Source organism: Talpa occidentalis, unplaced genomic scaffold, assembly GCF_014898055.3.
Source record: "Talpa occidentalis isolate TD23 unplaced genomic scaffold, MPIMG_talOcc4v2.1 talOcc4.15, whole genome shotgun sequence".
In the NCBI taxonomy this organism is placed as follows: Eukaryota; Metazoa; Chordata; class Mammalia; order Eulipotyphla; family Talpidae; genus Talpa; species Talpa occidentalis.
In genome coordinates this window covers 57592754-57607168 of record NW_023601543.1, presented here as the reverse complement: position 1 = coordinate 57607168, position 14415 = coordinate 57592754, and the positions used below count along the sequence as shown (strand labels likewise).

Genomic DNA, 14415 nt, shown 5'->3' with positions numbered 1-14415 from the left:
CCAGCACTCAACCGCTGCGCGACCAGGGGAGGCCCATGAATGATTTTGAAGAAAGTTATATGAATATACCTATCAACATGTAAGTACTTAATACTTACATATTGATAGGTATATTCATATAAACATATATATATATATAATCTAAACAGAAAAAATATGATGGAAGAAACAGAGAAAGATGACAATAACGTACCATGCCCAAATAAATTCCCAAAATTCTGCTAAAACTTTAAGGACCAAATAACACCAAAACCATGCTAATTGCTCCAGATATGTTTTATTCTGTGAAGAAAGCTGAGATACTTTGAGGGTGAGCAAATCCATGACATATTTACAGCGATGAAAACACTCTAAAGGCCAGATCATTCTGTATAGGGGGAATCAGACATACTTAGGAGCATATGAGTCTATTCTACAGCTAAGGAAGCACCATATTTTCCATGTCCAACATATCTATAGGATCTCTGTTTGATGTGAGCTTTCCCATGCATGATGAGGTCTGACTTCTAGGAAGAGACTTTCCCACGATCAGTATTGTGTAATGTTTCTCTCCTGTATGGATTCTGACAATCACTGAGGTGTATATGCTGGCAGGAGACCTTCCTACAGTCACTGCATCTGGAACGTTTCTCCCCTGTGTGTGTTTTCTGATATGTGATCATCTGTGATTTTTGAGAAAAAGTCATCTCATACTCAGCACATTCAGAGGATTTCTCCTTACTATGTGTTCTCTGATGTACAATTAATGGAGACTTCTCACAGAAGCCCTTTCCACAGTCACTGCATTCATACAGTTTCTCTCCAGGGTGAGCTCTCTGATGAACAAGGAGATGCGCCTTCAGAGAAAAGGTCCTCCCACACTCAGTGCACTCATAGGGTTTCTCCCCTGTATGAATTCTCTGATGAATAATGAGGGGTGATTTCTGGGAGAAGGTTTTGCCACATTCACTACACTCATAGGGTCTCTCCCCTGTATGAATTCTCTGGTGTATAATAAGTGGTGATTTTTGAGAGAAAGCTTTTCCACATTCTGTGCATATATAAGGTTTCTCTCCAGTGTGAAGTCTTTGATGTCCAGTGAGGTGTGACTTCTGGGAAAAGGCCTTCCCACAGTCAGAACATGTATAAGGTTTTTCTCCTGTATGAATTCTTTTATGTCCTATGAGATGGGACTGCTGGCAAAAGGTTTTGCCACATTCACCACACTTATATGGTTTCTCTCCAGTATGCGTTCTCTGATGAATGATGAGTTGTGTTTTCCGAGGGAAAGTCTTCCCACATTCAGCACATTCATAGGGTTTCTCCCCAGTATGAGTGATTTGGTGTAGAAACAGGTGAGACATCTCACAGAAGGCTTTCCCACATTCACTGCATTCAAAGGGCTTCTCTCTGGTATGAACTCGCTGATGTATAATGAGATGTGACTTTTGGGAGAAGGTTTTGTGACAGTCAGAACATTCATAGGGTTTCTCTCCAGTGTGGACCCTCTGATGAACAATGAAGGGTGACTTCTGGGAGAAGGCCCTCCCACACTTAGTACATTCATAGGGTTTCTCCCCAGTGTGGATTCTCTGATGCACGATGAGATGTGATTTCTCATTAAAGGCTTTCCCACAATCTCCACATACATATGGTTTCTCTCCAGTATGAATTCTTTCATGTATAATGAGCTGTGACTTCTTAATAAAGCCCTTTCCACACACACTACAAATATTGAGTTTCTCCCCAGCTTGAACTCTCTTATACGGTATATGGGTTTGCTTATGACTGAGAACTTTTTCACACTGTCTATGTCCACAGGATTTCATTCCATGGATTTTCTCAGGCACTGAACAGGAAGCATTATAGCTAGGTGCTCTCCCACATTCACATTTCTCAATGGGGTTCTTTCTTGCATAGCTCCTACTATAAGTCAATGAGTCAAAATCAGATTTCAATATCTTTTCACATGAGTGTTTTTCACTTGAGGGATCAAGGTCTATGCACCCACTAAATATTTTTCCAACTGCCTTATGTTTGGGTCCTCTCTTCTCAATCAATGTTTCATGGCTGGTAATGGTGAGCTGCCTCAAAACTTTGTCATGGTTTCCTTGATATTTATCTCTCTGACCATCAATATGCCAGACTTTTAAAACAGAATATAATGAATTATCCTTCGGGGCTCTTTCCAATAGCTCTCTTTGAAATGAAAATTCTCCAGAAATAATCTGCTGAGAAAGTTCAAGACATTTCTTCCTGCCTGAAAGAAGAAAAAAGGTAACATCAAATAGACACTAAAAAGAAAACAGATGGCAAAAGATAAAAGGGTTAGGAAGGTGTCTAATGTAGGATAAATGTTATAAAAGGGACCTGATAAATTTTAGGGAAGAAAGGAAGCTATCAATATCAGGAAGAAGAAAACACCCTCTTGGTCACCTGCCCAGTTCTCACTTACCTGAGGAGAGCCACCTTGACAACTCATTCTCAATGATCCATGGGGCCTCTTCATGTTCCAGCTTGAAGATTACATCTGGTTTTATGTCTGAACATCCTGTTAAAGGAAAATTGTAATGACTTTGGCTTTTGGCTTTGGCAGCTCAGAAATTCAAAGGAGAAGAAGCGATTTCAGGGGCCTCCCAGTAAAGATGGATCTTTCACCCACAAAACGAGATAAAACAAAAATATAAACATAAAAAATAGGAAATATAAAATGCAGTAAAATACAGGAATTATAAAAGAAAACAGCCTGTTAATGGAAAATTATGAGGTTCATAGTCTTGACAGCTCTAGAGGATGAGGAAGATTTGATTCATTATTACACCAAGAATGTGCCCGTACCTACAGAAACCAGGTGGCTACAGATCTCCCGCATCACATCCCAGTATAGGGTCTTCTGAACGGGGTCCAGCTGCTGCCACTCTTCCTGGGTGAAGTTCACAGCCACATCCGCAAATGTCACTGGTTCCTATAATAGCACATTCCTCTACAATCTACTCATTCTGATTGTTTTTACCACAACAATATCTGTAGATGCCTATTTTACACTTTGTGCAACATACTTACTGATCAAAATGATGTAAAACCCTGTCACTAGGAAGAATAGTTAATGGAACAGACTAAAAAGTCTAAAAATAGATGCAAATAAAAGTGGGGAAATTAATATATAGTAAAAGAAGCATTTTGATTTTTCCATTTATTTTATTTTATTAGATATTTTTATTAATTTTCTTTTTAAATTTTTTTATTGAGGTAACATTGACTTATAACACTGTATGCGATTCAGAGGTAAAGGGTCACACCTCTTCAGATGCATGTTACCACACCACACCACCACTAAAACACACATAATCTTCCACCATAGTCCACTGGGCCCCCTCCCATCTTTATTCCCACCTTCCCCTTCCACCTCTAGTAGCCTCAATTCTGTCATATTTTTTTAAATATTTATTTATTTATTTATACAAGCATTGGGTACAGCCAGAAGCACGGGAGGGTGAGAGAATTCACCAGAGCCAGAGCGGGGAGCAGAGCAGGCAGAAGGACCAAAGTACACTGCTGAGGGGAGCAGCGGGCGGCAGGAGAGGTCTGCACGCCATGTGGGACCCTCCTCTGGTGGCCGTGGAGCAGCTGGGGATCGAACTGGCACCGCAGAGGCTGCGGGCAGCTTCGCAACCCAGAGCTCAACTGCTGCGCCACCGGGGAGGCCCTCTGTCACCATATTTTTAGGGTTTGTTTTAGTTTAGTTTTGTCTGTTCTAAAATTAACATTTTGATAAGTGTAAAAAGTCAGTTATTCAAAACAGGAAAAAAATGTAAGATTGGATTCCCTATCTCACACTATTCATAAAAAAATTAATTTGAAATATAATAAAAATTTAAACAAAGTAAAAGAGAAGCAGTAAAATAAAGATGGAGAGGCTTTCTTATGGTTTTTTTTTTTAATAATTTTAGACTGGAGAAGATTCTGCTAATCAAATGTGCTACAAAACCTAGATGTCACATGGAGAAACACGGAGAAATTTTACTACTTTGTATACTGTGCAGCTAAATAAACCATAAATGAACTCAAAGGACAAGCAGCTAACTGGGGAGAAGATACATGCACAACACATAGAATGCACAAAGTTCTGTTCTTCCTCAGTAGAGAACCATCTCCTACAGAACAAGAAGAAAAAGGCAACTTAACTTTCAAAAATAGTCAGAAAACATGACCATCAGAAAAGGAAAGGTAAACATGTAACACAATGCTCAACTTCATGCACATGAAAAGAAATGCCAGTTGAAGAAGCACATCCTGTTTCCCTTACATATTATCAAAGATTAGACTTCCAGGGCCTCCCTGGTGGTGCAAGGGGTTAACCACCGTGCTATGAAGCTATGTGCAGCCTCTGCAGCACAAGTTCAATCCCTGGCCGGTCAGGGAGCCACTCACATGGCACAGCAGACCTCTCCTGTTTCGCCCGCTGCTCCCCTCAGCAGTGAATTTCGTCAGTCTGCCTGTTCTGTTCCCCACTCTGTCTCTGGTGAATCCTCTCATGCCCCCGCATCTCTGGCCTGTACCCCAGCTCTTGTATGCATAAATAAATAAATCTTTAAAAAAATTAGACTTTGATAAATGACTGTGAGTCAGTGAAGATGTCAAGAATGAGAATGCACAAATTGTAGGTATACTATGAATACAATACACTTTGAGAGCAATTAATTTAGCAGTATCCTTCAAAATCTTAAATGTATATATATCCTCTGACAAACAAGTCTACTTCTAGAAATATTCTTCATAAATACACATATGAGCAAAATAGTACATATGAATATACTGTACTACCATACTGCTTATAATAGCAAAATAATAAAGCATCCTCATGAGGAGTGAATGAATTCATTATGCTTCAGTCCCTATAAGGGAATATCATATGCACCCATAAAAGGCAACAAGATCAACATGCATTGATATAAAATAAACTGTTTATAAGATATAAGACAGGGCCTCCCTGGTGGTGCTAGGGGTTAAGACGCAACCTATGAAGCTATCCACAGCCACTGCAGCATGAGTTTGATCCCCAACTAGGAAGCTACCCACACGGCGCAGCAGACCTCTCCTGTCTTGCCTGCTGCTCCCCTCAGCAGTATATTTCAGTCAGTCTGCCTGTTCTGCTCCCCACTCTGTCTCTGGTGAATCCTCTCACCCCCACCACACACACACCTCTGGCCTGTACCCCAGTTCTTGTATGCGTAAATAAATAAATCTTTAAAAAATATATAAGACATACTGTTCAGTAAAGAAGGCATTCATCTATTCAGCAAGAAGTTATTAAGTACCTGCTGAATAACAGGCACTGTTCTAGAAACTGGGTATATAGCAGGAAAGAAACCCTGCAAAAGGACCTCCCCTCAAAGATTGTATATTCTAGTAAGAGAAGACAGACAAAGTTGAAGGAGAAATTGCCACCTAGCCACAATATATTTAAAATTTATATCACTCATGTACAAAAAGTTCCTAGAAAACAATAAACAAAAGACAAAGAAAGAAGGGGGATTTGCAGAGAAATACAAAATGGAATATAAGTATGTGAAAAGATGCTAAAATTTTGTTTAATCATTAAAGAAAAGCAAATGAAATTAAAACATAATGTTCAAACAAAAATAACAAGAATGCAAAATACTAATGCTATCCAGTAGTGAGAAAATATTGAGAAATATTTATTATGAGGCCTCTTCCTCATAAATGATTTGTAGCCACTGATTATCTGATATCAAAACACAATTTGGAAAGTACCCTTTAAAATTTAAACTTGCTTGCTCTCTGACCTACCATATTCATGTCTAAGAGTTTAATCTACATAAATATTTGACAAATATACAAAGGTGTAGTTGTAAGATTATTCCCTTACTTATGATTTCACTGCTTTAGAGTATTGGCTAAAGCTGTATGAATTCTATTTTTCAGTTTCCTCAACTGAAAAACAGGGATAGTAACAGTACCTAGCACAAAGGACTCCTGGGTAAATTAAGTGAGTTAATTCCATTATAAATTATTTTAATGGTGCCTGGTACACAGTAAGCATTCAATGGACAGTAGCTACAATTGCCTTTCTTCTTACCACCATTATCTATAAATGAGAAAAGCTAGAAACAATAAAGGTCCATCAGAAAAGGCTGGTGGAACGAGGGAAAGATGGCAGCATAGAAAGACCTGAACTCACCTCTTCCCAGGGACACACCAAATAAAAGCCTGCATATGGAGTAGTTTCCCTCCAAAAAAGAACCAAGTAATAGCTGAATGATTCATCATCATCAATAGACAAAAAAGGACACACTGATAAGGGTGGGAGAGACAGAGACACTGTCCTACCACACCCCTGGTATGACAACTCACAGTGAGAAGGGACCTTCCAAGCCCTGAGCGCCTCCCAAGGGGCAAGAGGTTTGGGACCCACACTGGACACCCCAATCTTTGGGACCTGCACTGGAGAGGTGAGACCTGGAAAAAAAACCATCTGACATTGAAAACCAATGGCGGGGCCTCCCTGGTGGCACAGGGGTTAAATCTCAGCACTATCAAGCTATCCGCAGCTACCAGCAGTGTGAGTTTGATCCCAGGCCAGGAAGCTGGCCCACAAGATGCAGCAGATTTCTGTCTTGCCTGCTGCTCCCCTCAGCAGCGTGTTTTAGTCAGTCTGCCTGTTCTGCTCCCCACTCTGTCTCTGGTGAACCCTCTCACTCCCTGTACCTCTAGCCTAGACCCCAGCTTTTGTATGCATAAATAAATAAAAATTTTTAAAAAGGAAAACCAATGGCGCGTAAGGGGGGAGGGTATGGGGGGGTAGGGTATGGAGGAGCTGTGGGGAGTGCAGAAATTCCTTCCAAAGAACAAATGCATGGGAACACTAAGCAGAGGTGTCCAATTGAAAAGCATATGGATTATGTGTGAATGAGTTTCAAATACTGAGTCTGCAGTGACTGCCAATGGGGCAGGGGCCAAACAGCACTCTGTCTGAGAAGAGATACAAAAGCCAAAATAAACAAATGGGACTACATCAAATTAAAAGCTCTGCACAACAAAAGAAATCATCATCAAAATGAACAGCAACCCACAGAAATGGAGAAGATATTTGCAAATCATATATCTGATAAAGAGTTAGTAACCAAAATATATAAAGAATTCATATATAAATAATACCAAAAAATAATAATCTGACATTAAAATGGGCAGAAGAACTGAATAGACATTTTTCCAAAGACAATATACCAAAGAGCAATGGCATATGAAAAAAGATGTTCATCATCACCTATTATTAGGAAAGTGCAAATCAAAACCAAATCTGGGGGTGTCAGGGGTTGAGCACAGTACTATGAAGCTGTCTGCAGCCACTGCAGCACGAGTTCGATCCCTGGCCGGCCAGGGAGCTACTCACATGGCACAGCCGACCCCTCCTGTCTCGCCCGCTGCTCCCCATCAGCAGTGTATTTCAGTCAGTCTGCCTGTTCTGCTCCCCACTCTGTCTCTAGTGAGTCTTCTTCTCCCCACACACACACCTCTGGCCTGTACCCAGTTCTCGTATGCATAAAAAATAAATCTTTAAAAAAAAAAAAAAACCACGAGATACCCTCTCACACACGTGAGAATGGCCCAGATCAAAAAGACCAGAAGCAACAACTGTTGGCAAGAATGTAGAGAAAAGGGAACCCTCTTAAACTATTGGTGGGAATGTAAGTTGGTGTTGCCACTGTGGAAAGCAATGATAGAGATTTCTCAGAAAACTCAGCAGAGAACTGCCACATGATCCAGCTCTTCCAATTCTGGGTATTTATCTAAAGAACACAAAACTAATAATTTGAAAAAATATATATGCACCCTTATGTTCATTGCAGCACTATTCACAATAACCAAGTTACGGAGACAACCTAAGTTTCCATCCACACAGGAGTGGATAAAAATGTGGTATGCATAGGCAATGGAATATTAATCAGCTAAATAAAAAAGGAAAGATGAAATCTTACCACTTTTTACAACATGTATGGTTAGAGGGCATTATGGTAAGTGAAATAAATCAGATGGAGAAAGACAAATACCATGTGATTTCACTCCTTTGTGGAATATAAAGAAACAAAGCAAACAAAATAAACCTCTGATACAGAGAACAGATTGGTGGTTAACAAAGGGGAGGGGAATGGAGTGGGGTGAAGTGATAAAGAGGTCAAGTGTATGGTGATAGATGGAAACTAGACTTTTGGTGATGATCATGGTAGACAGACATCCAATTATATAGTGGTTTACATAAAATATCATTTTATAAGCCAATGGCACCTCAATAAAAATTTATTTTAAAAAAGGACCTGGTATCCTACAAACGTTTAAAGGAATAGTATGAGCAATTTTATATCAAGAAAACTATCCCCCAAAGGCTAAATCTGGCCCACAAGCTATGGATGGTGTCTACATTTTTAATGGCTAGAAAAAAGTCAAAAGAAGATTTATGACATATGAAAATTATATGAAATCAACTTTCAGTGTCCATAAGTAAAGTGGATCACATGCATGCTTATTAGTTTACATATCGTCTATAGCTGCTTTCGACCGATTACAACAGAGTTGAGTAGTTGCCACAGAGATAACAAAACCTGGAAATCCTAAAATACTTCTTTTTTAAAAAGATTTGTTTATTTATGCATACAAGAACTGGGGTATAGGCCAGAGGTGTGGGGGGGGGTGAGAGGAATCACCAGAGACAGAGTGGGGAGCAGAACAGGAGGGATGACTGAAATACACTGCTGAGGGGAGCAGTGGGCGAGTCAGGAGAGGTCTACTGCGCCAAATCCTAAAATACTTCTATCTGGCCCTCTTTACAGAAAATGTTCGCAGGCCCCTGGCAAATTACTTGAAAATCACAATTTACCAGACCTGACATGAAAAGAAACAGAAAATCTGAGCAGTACTATAACTTTTGAATAATTGAATTCATAATTAAAAACCTATCCACAAAGAAAACTCCACATCTTAATGACTTCACTGGGAATTTCCTCCAAACATTTTCTTCTTAAATTGTTTATACTCTTCCATTATCCTTTCATATATTTACTTATTTCTTTATTTTGCATAGAAGAACTGGGGTACAAGCCAGAGGTACAGGGGATGAGAGAATTCACCAGAGAGACTGGGAAGCAGAATGAGCAGATGTACTGAAATACACTGCTGAGGGGAGCAGCGGGCGAGCCAGGAGAGGTCTGCTGTGCCATGTGTGGGTTAGGTCCTGGGGAATTGAACTCAGGCCTTAGAGGTGATAGATAGCTCTGAGACTTAACCCCTAGGCTACCAGGGAGTCCCCCTCTTCCAAATATATAACAAGGATACTATACAAACTTCACTCAAACTCTTCCAGATAATACTACCCAATTTGTTTTATGAGGCCAACATAGTTATAATGCCAAAATGTGATAAGAACACATTTTGAATACAAGAAATACAAGAAAAGAAATATAAGAAATACAAGAAAAGAAAACTACAGGCCAATATGTCCATAAACATAGTAATAAAAATCATAAACAAAATATTAATAAGGGACAGGCCAGATAAAGAAGAAGAAGAAGAGGAGGAGGGGGAGGGGGAGGAGGGGAGGAGGAGGAGGGAGGGAGGGGGAGGAGGAGGAGGAGGAGAAGGAGAAGGAGAAGAGGGAGAAGAAGGAGAAGAAGGAGAAAAGAGGATGTAGAAGAGATAGGAGCAGGCAGGGGTAAATGATAGATTAAAGGAAGATTTGCCATGAGCTGATAACATTTGAAACTGGGTGATAAATTTGAAGAGTTAACTAAAATTGAAATTTCTCATAATAAAATATATAAACACTTCATTGGATATGTTTTATCAATAGGTAAAAAAGAAAGTTGCAGAACAGAATATATTTTTATGTGTAGAATGAGAATAATCACTCACATGCATTTATACATATATACTTACACCCACAGAAGAGTATGGAAGGATCATCCCCAAACCACATGGTACTAATTATGTCAGGGGAAGAAGGCAGAAGTTAGATTACAGAGATATTTCACTTACTAAATTTTACGTTGCTATATTATTTACATTCTTTGTCATTTGTTAGAGATTACCCTTTCAAGAAGAAAAAAAAAATAAAGAAGAGCAGAAAAGGAACTGGCATTGAGTTAGGGCATAAGCCAAGAAATCCTGAGATGATGGTAAGGGAGCATGGAAAGTCAAGAACCACCCATGTCCCAAGACTCTCCCAGAAATTATTAACTAAAAACAGCCTCTTTGAAGTAACTATTAATGATACCACACTAAACTGGAAGCCAGTGCTCTTTAGAAAAGTTCAACAACAAAATTTCTTATGGTAAAGGCCTAGAAATATTGACTTTCTGAGAAGCTGGACTGATGAACTAGTTTCTCTTGATGGAGAAAACAAATCATCCAATCAATCAATCAAATGTTCTCTTTTTGCTGCCAGGAAACTCACAGACATATCTGGTTCAGTTTATATTAAATAAGGCAGGATGATCTGTGTATCTTCACAGCAACTTTACCTGTACCTTGATCTTCTTTTCTCTAAAGTTCTCTAATTGTTAATTTCAATTAATTGTCCTTTCCCATTTTTGTTGTGAGAAAACCAAGTAGGAAACAAACAACTTACCTGAGACTCAATAATGTTCTATTTTTTCTTGGGAAACAAACTGGGGGTGCAGTGGGGTACAAAAGAGTTTTCAGAGGCCAAGTTGGTGGGATTTGAAATGCGTTCTTAATTCACTGATAAGGTGCTTCTTATCCAACCTAGTAATTCCATTTCTAGAATTTTATCTTAAGGTAAATCATGGATGCTGTGAAGATTTAACTGCAGGAACCTTCATCACAGCTTTGTCTTTAACACTATAATATTGGAGGGCCTCCCTGGTGGCACAGGGGTTAACGTCTTAGCACTATCAAGCTATTGCCAGTGCCAGCCACTGCGACATGAGTTCAATCCCTGGCCAGGGAGCTGACTCACAAGGCACAGCAGACTTCTCACCTTGCCTGCTGCTCCCCTTAGCAGTGTATTTCAGTAGATCCCCCTGTTCTGCTCCCCACTGTCTCTGGTGAATCCTCTCACCGCCACCACCCCCCACACCTCTGGCCTACACCCCAGTTCTTGTATGCATAAATAAATAAAAATAAAATATTTTAAAAAACTCACAGGCCTCCCTGGTGGCACAATGGTTTGAGCGACACGCTGTGAAGCTGTCCGCAGCCTCTGCAGCACAGATTCGATTCCCAGCCAGCCAGGGAGATTCCCACATGGCGCAGCAGACCTCTTCTGCCTCGCCCACTGCTCCCCTCAGCAGTGTCTTCGGTCCGTCTGCCTGTTCTGTTTCCTGCTCTGTCTCTGGTGAATCCTCTCACCCTCCCATGCCTCTGACCTGTACCCCAGCTCTTGTATAAATAAATAAAATAAAATCCTTAAAAAATACAAATAAAAAACTCACTATAATATTGGAAATAACCTCAATGCCCAATCACTAAGGACTGAATTAAGCTAAGGAGACTCCAAGGGATGAAAGGCAGGTAGCCATGAAAAGCAACACAGGAAGAGGGTTCAAGAGACACAACAACCACATGTGGAGTACAGACCTTTTGTGGATCTTAATTTGAACACACAAAAAAGAGCTTTGGGATAATGAGTAAAGTTTGAGCCCTGACTAGATATTTGATGATATTAAGGAATTTAACCACTGATTATCTGAAGACAATAACTTTTCACTTTAGTAACTTTAGTAAAAGGTAAGGCCTTATCTTTTACAGCTATATAATGAAGTATTTGTGGATGAAATGTTATGTCTGGAATTTGTTTCAGAATACATGGTCTACATATGTTAAAATTCACTGAGCAGCACTTAATATCTGTGTATTTTGTTATACCTAAATTTAAAAAGAAAGAAAAACCCAACTGAGAGGGAGAAATGAATGGCTGGTCTAGATTATTGGTTGATAAACTTTCTTCTGTTAAGGGCCAGAGAGTATTTTATTATAGACTTGTGAAACCTATGGTCTCTGTTGCAACTACTTGGCTTTGCCATTGCCAGTTAAAAGCAATACATACATAGGCAATACATAAACCAATTGTGTTCATTGGCTGTGTTTCAATAAAATCTCATTTCTGGGAACTATAATCTGAATTTTATGTCATCTTCACATATCACAAAATACTATTCTTCTTCTGATTTCCCCTCCCCCTTCATCAAAAAAGGTGAAAGCCATCCTTAGCTTATGGCTATATAAGCAGCAGCCGGCCAGATTTATCCCACTACCTCTAGTTTTCCAGTCCCCGGTCTACATGAAACAAGACTGATCATAATTGGTGACTGATGGAACTAAGTGATGGATATAATGGGATTCATTATACAATTCCCTCTGTTTTTGTGAGCAGTTCAAATTTTCCATAGAAATAAACTAAATAGTACCATGGAAGTTAGGTTAATGACATGGAACGATAGCTGCAAAATGAAGATCATGCTCCCAATTGTTTAATAACAATCTGTCTTCCAAGATATTACATAGTCTGTGACTCTCCAAAGCTCCGCTCTACCTGACAAACTTTATTCCTTGGCATTTCATTTTTTTTCATTAGATTTTCTTGGGTATTACATGAGTGGCATTGACCTTGAGTTCATGGAAGACCATGAAATAGATGCAAAATCTGCATAACAAAACCATGGTGAATAGATAATAATCAAATGTTTAATCACTTAATTATCATTCTAACTCTCACAGGATAGGCCCTGCAGTTATCCTCATTTCACAGTAAGGAAATTGAGGCCTAGAGGAGGTTAAGTGACTTGGCCAAGATTAAACACCCAATGATTAGAGGATGAGCTGATGGAAAAAAAACAACAGAAAAAGCATCCTTAACTGGAGATACTAAGATTTTCATAGAACGCTCTGCCTGCTTCTGGTCGCCTAAGAAAATTAATTCTCCTAAATTATAGAGAACACTGTTTTTTTTTTTTTTAACTCAAGAATAACAAAACGTTAAATTTACATTGTGCTTTACAGTTTAAAATTAACTTAGTCTTAATAGTCAAAGCCACAATAAGGAAAAGAAGCTAAAAGTTAGGAGACATTTGTAAAATACCTATCACTGATAAAGGAGTTTTTTAAAAACTAGTTACACAAATCAATAAGAGAAAGTCAGAATACCCAATAGAAAAATGAGCACACAATGTGACCAGGCATCTCACAAGAGGATCTCCAAGTGACCCATACATATATGAAAAGGTACTCATGAGGGAAATACAAATTAAAACCTCGATGCCTGACTCTTCCATTAGAATGCTGACCTCAAGGGCAGGGATTTTTGTTTATTCACAGGGGGTATTATTGATCTCAAATTGCCACCATCATGGATCTCACAGAATCCCAACACTGACTCCACAAGTTCCCATTCCTGTCTCCACGGGCCCTCATCCCTCACCCTAAAGACTCCCTCCCTCACCTCCCCATTCCTCCAGCACTCACCCCACAGACCCCCATCAGTCACCCAACACTCCTTCCACCACTCACCCCAGATCTCCTTCACTTACTCCCTTGAAGCCCAGTGATTCATCCTACTGACACCATTCCTTACTGCAGATCTCCCCCATCACTCACCCCACTCACTCCCAAAACTCACAACCATGAACTCCCCGTCGCATATCCCAAACACCATTATCCCAGATTCTGACTTCCCTTTCACTGTTCTACACACCATTCAGTCCATAAGAGCACTCATTAGTCCTTCCACATGTCCCCATCACTGACCACACCGACCAGCATCACTCAGCAGGGCCGCCCTCACCCTGGTTCTGTTCTCAGGACCCAAAAGCTCCTCCTTAAGCCGGGGTTGGCTCCCCGCTTGCACAAGTGGGCTCAACATGCCCCGAATTTCCCTTTCCCTTCCAGTCCTTCTTGGTGGGCCTGGGTGACGCATCAGCTTATCTTTCGCACGCTCAGTAACAGCCTCCAAACCGAGCTCTACCAGTAACAAAAATGGCGTCACCGGGTCTGCGCCAGGAACTCTGTCACCGGCCGGAAAAATGGCTGGTGCTTCACATTGCTCCTTGAAGCTCCCATGCCAGCCAGAGGATACGAGCGTTTAGGCCGGGTAGTCCCCGTGATATTTTTGAGGCCAGGTATTCGGAATTGGGGCTTAGAAAGCAGTGCGAGGCCCGGAAGTGCCGCGACCGTCCGGAGCCGGTGTATGGGCGTTCCCGGGCTGGAGCAGAAGCACGGCCCGAGCAAAGGCGTGGCGACACGGCCGAGTCGGGTATTCTATGGGAAAGGGGCACATTGGCAAGGCCATTGCTAGAGGCATCGCCGGGAAGATTGCGCTGAGAGAGCCTCGCTTCTAAAACATCTGGAGAAAGTGAAGAATCAACTTAGTACGTTGTTAGGGCGCTCAAACACAACCCCCACCGG

At 40.5% G+C, this 14415-nt stretch overlaps 1 protein-coding gene across 1 annotated transcript; it reads right to left on the bottom strand.

The window, feature by feature from the left end:
* Positions 1-270: 270 nt before the first annotated feature.
* ZNF630 (zinc finger protein 630) lies at positions 271-14196 on the bottom strand. Its single transcript, XM_037512454.2, has 4 exons — positions 13796-14196; positions 2818-2944; positions 2435-2530; positions 271-2239 (listed from the first exon to the last, which is right to left on the bottom strand). Exons 1-4 carry the CDS (start codon positions 13925-13927, stop codon positions 507-509), a joined length of 2088 nt encoding a protein of 695 aa, XP_037368351.1. The 5' UTR covers positions 13928-14196; the 3' UTR covers positions 271-506.
* Between the last annotated feature and the right edge of the window lie 219 nt (positions 14197-14415).

What these genes read in the sequence shown, in the direction of transcription:
- ZNF630 (XM_037512454.2), bottom strand. Translation starts at nt 13,927, where the DNA reads ATGCGTCACCCAGGCCCACCAAGAAGGACTGGAAGGGAAAGGGAAATT. An exon ending in GTCCTGAGAACAGAACCAGG is followed by an intron (nt 2,945 to 13,795) that starts GTGAGGGCGGCC and finishes GTGCTATTATAG; the next exon opens with GAACCAGTGACATTTGCGGA. An exon ending in GTCAAGGTGGCTCTCCTCAG is followed by an intron (nt 2,240 to 2,434) that starts GTAAGTGAGAAC and finishes TTCTTCTTTCAG; the next exon opens with GCAGGAAGAAATGTCTTGAA.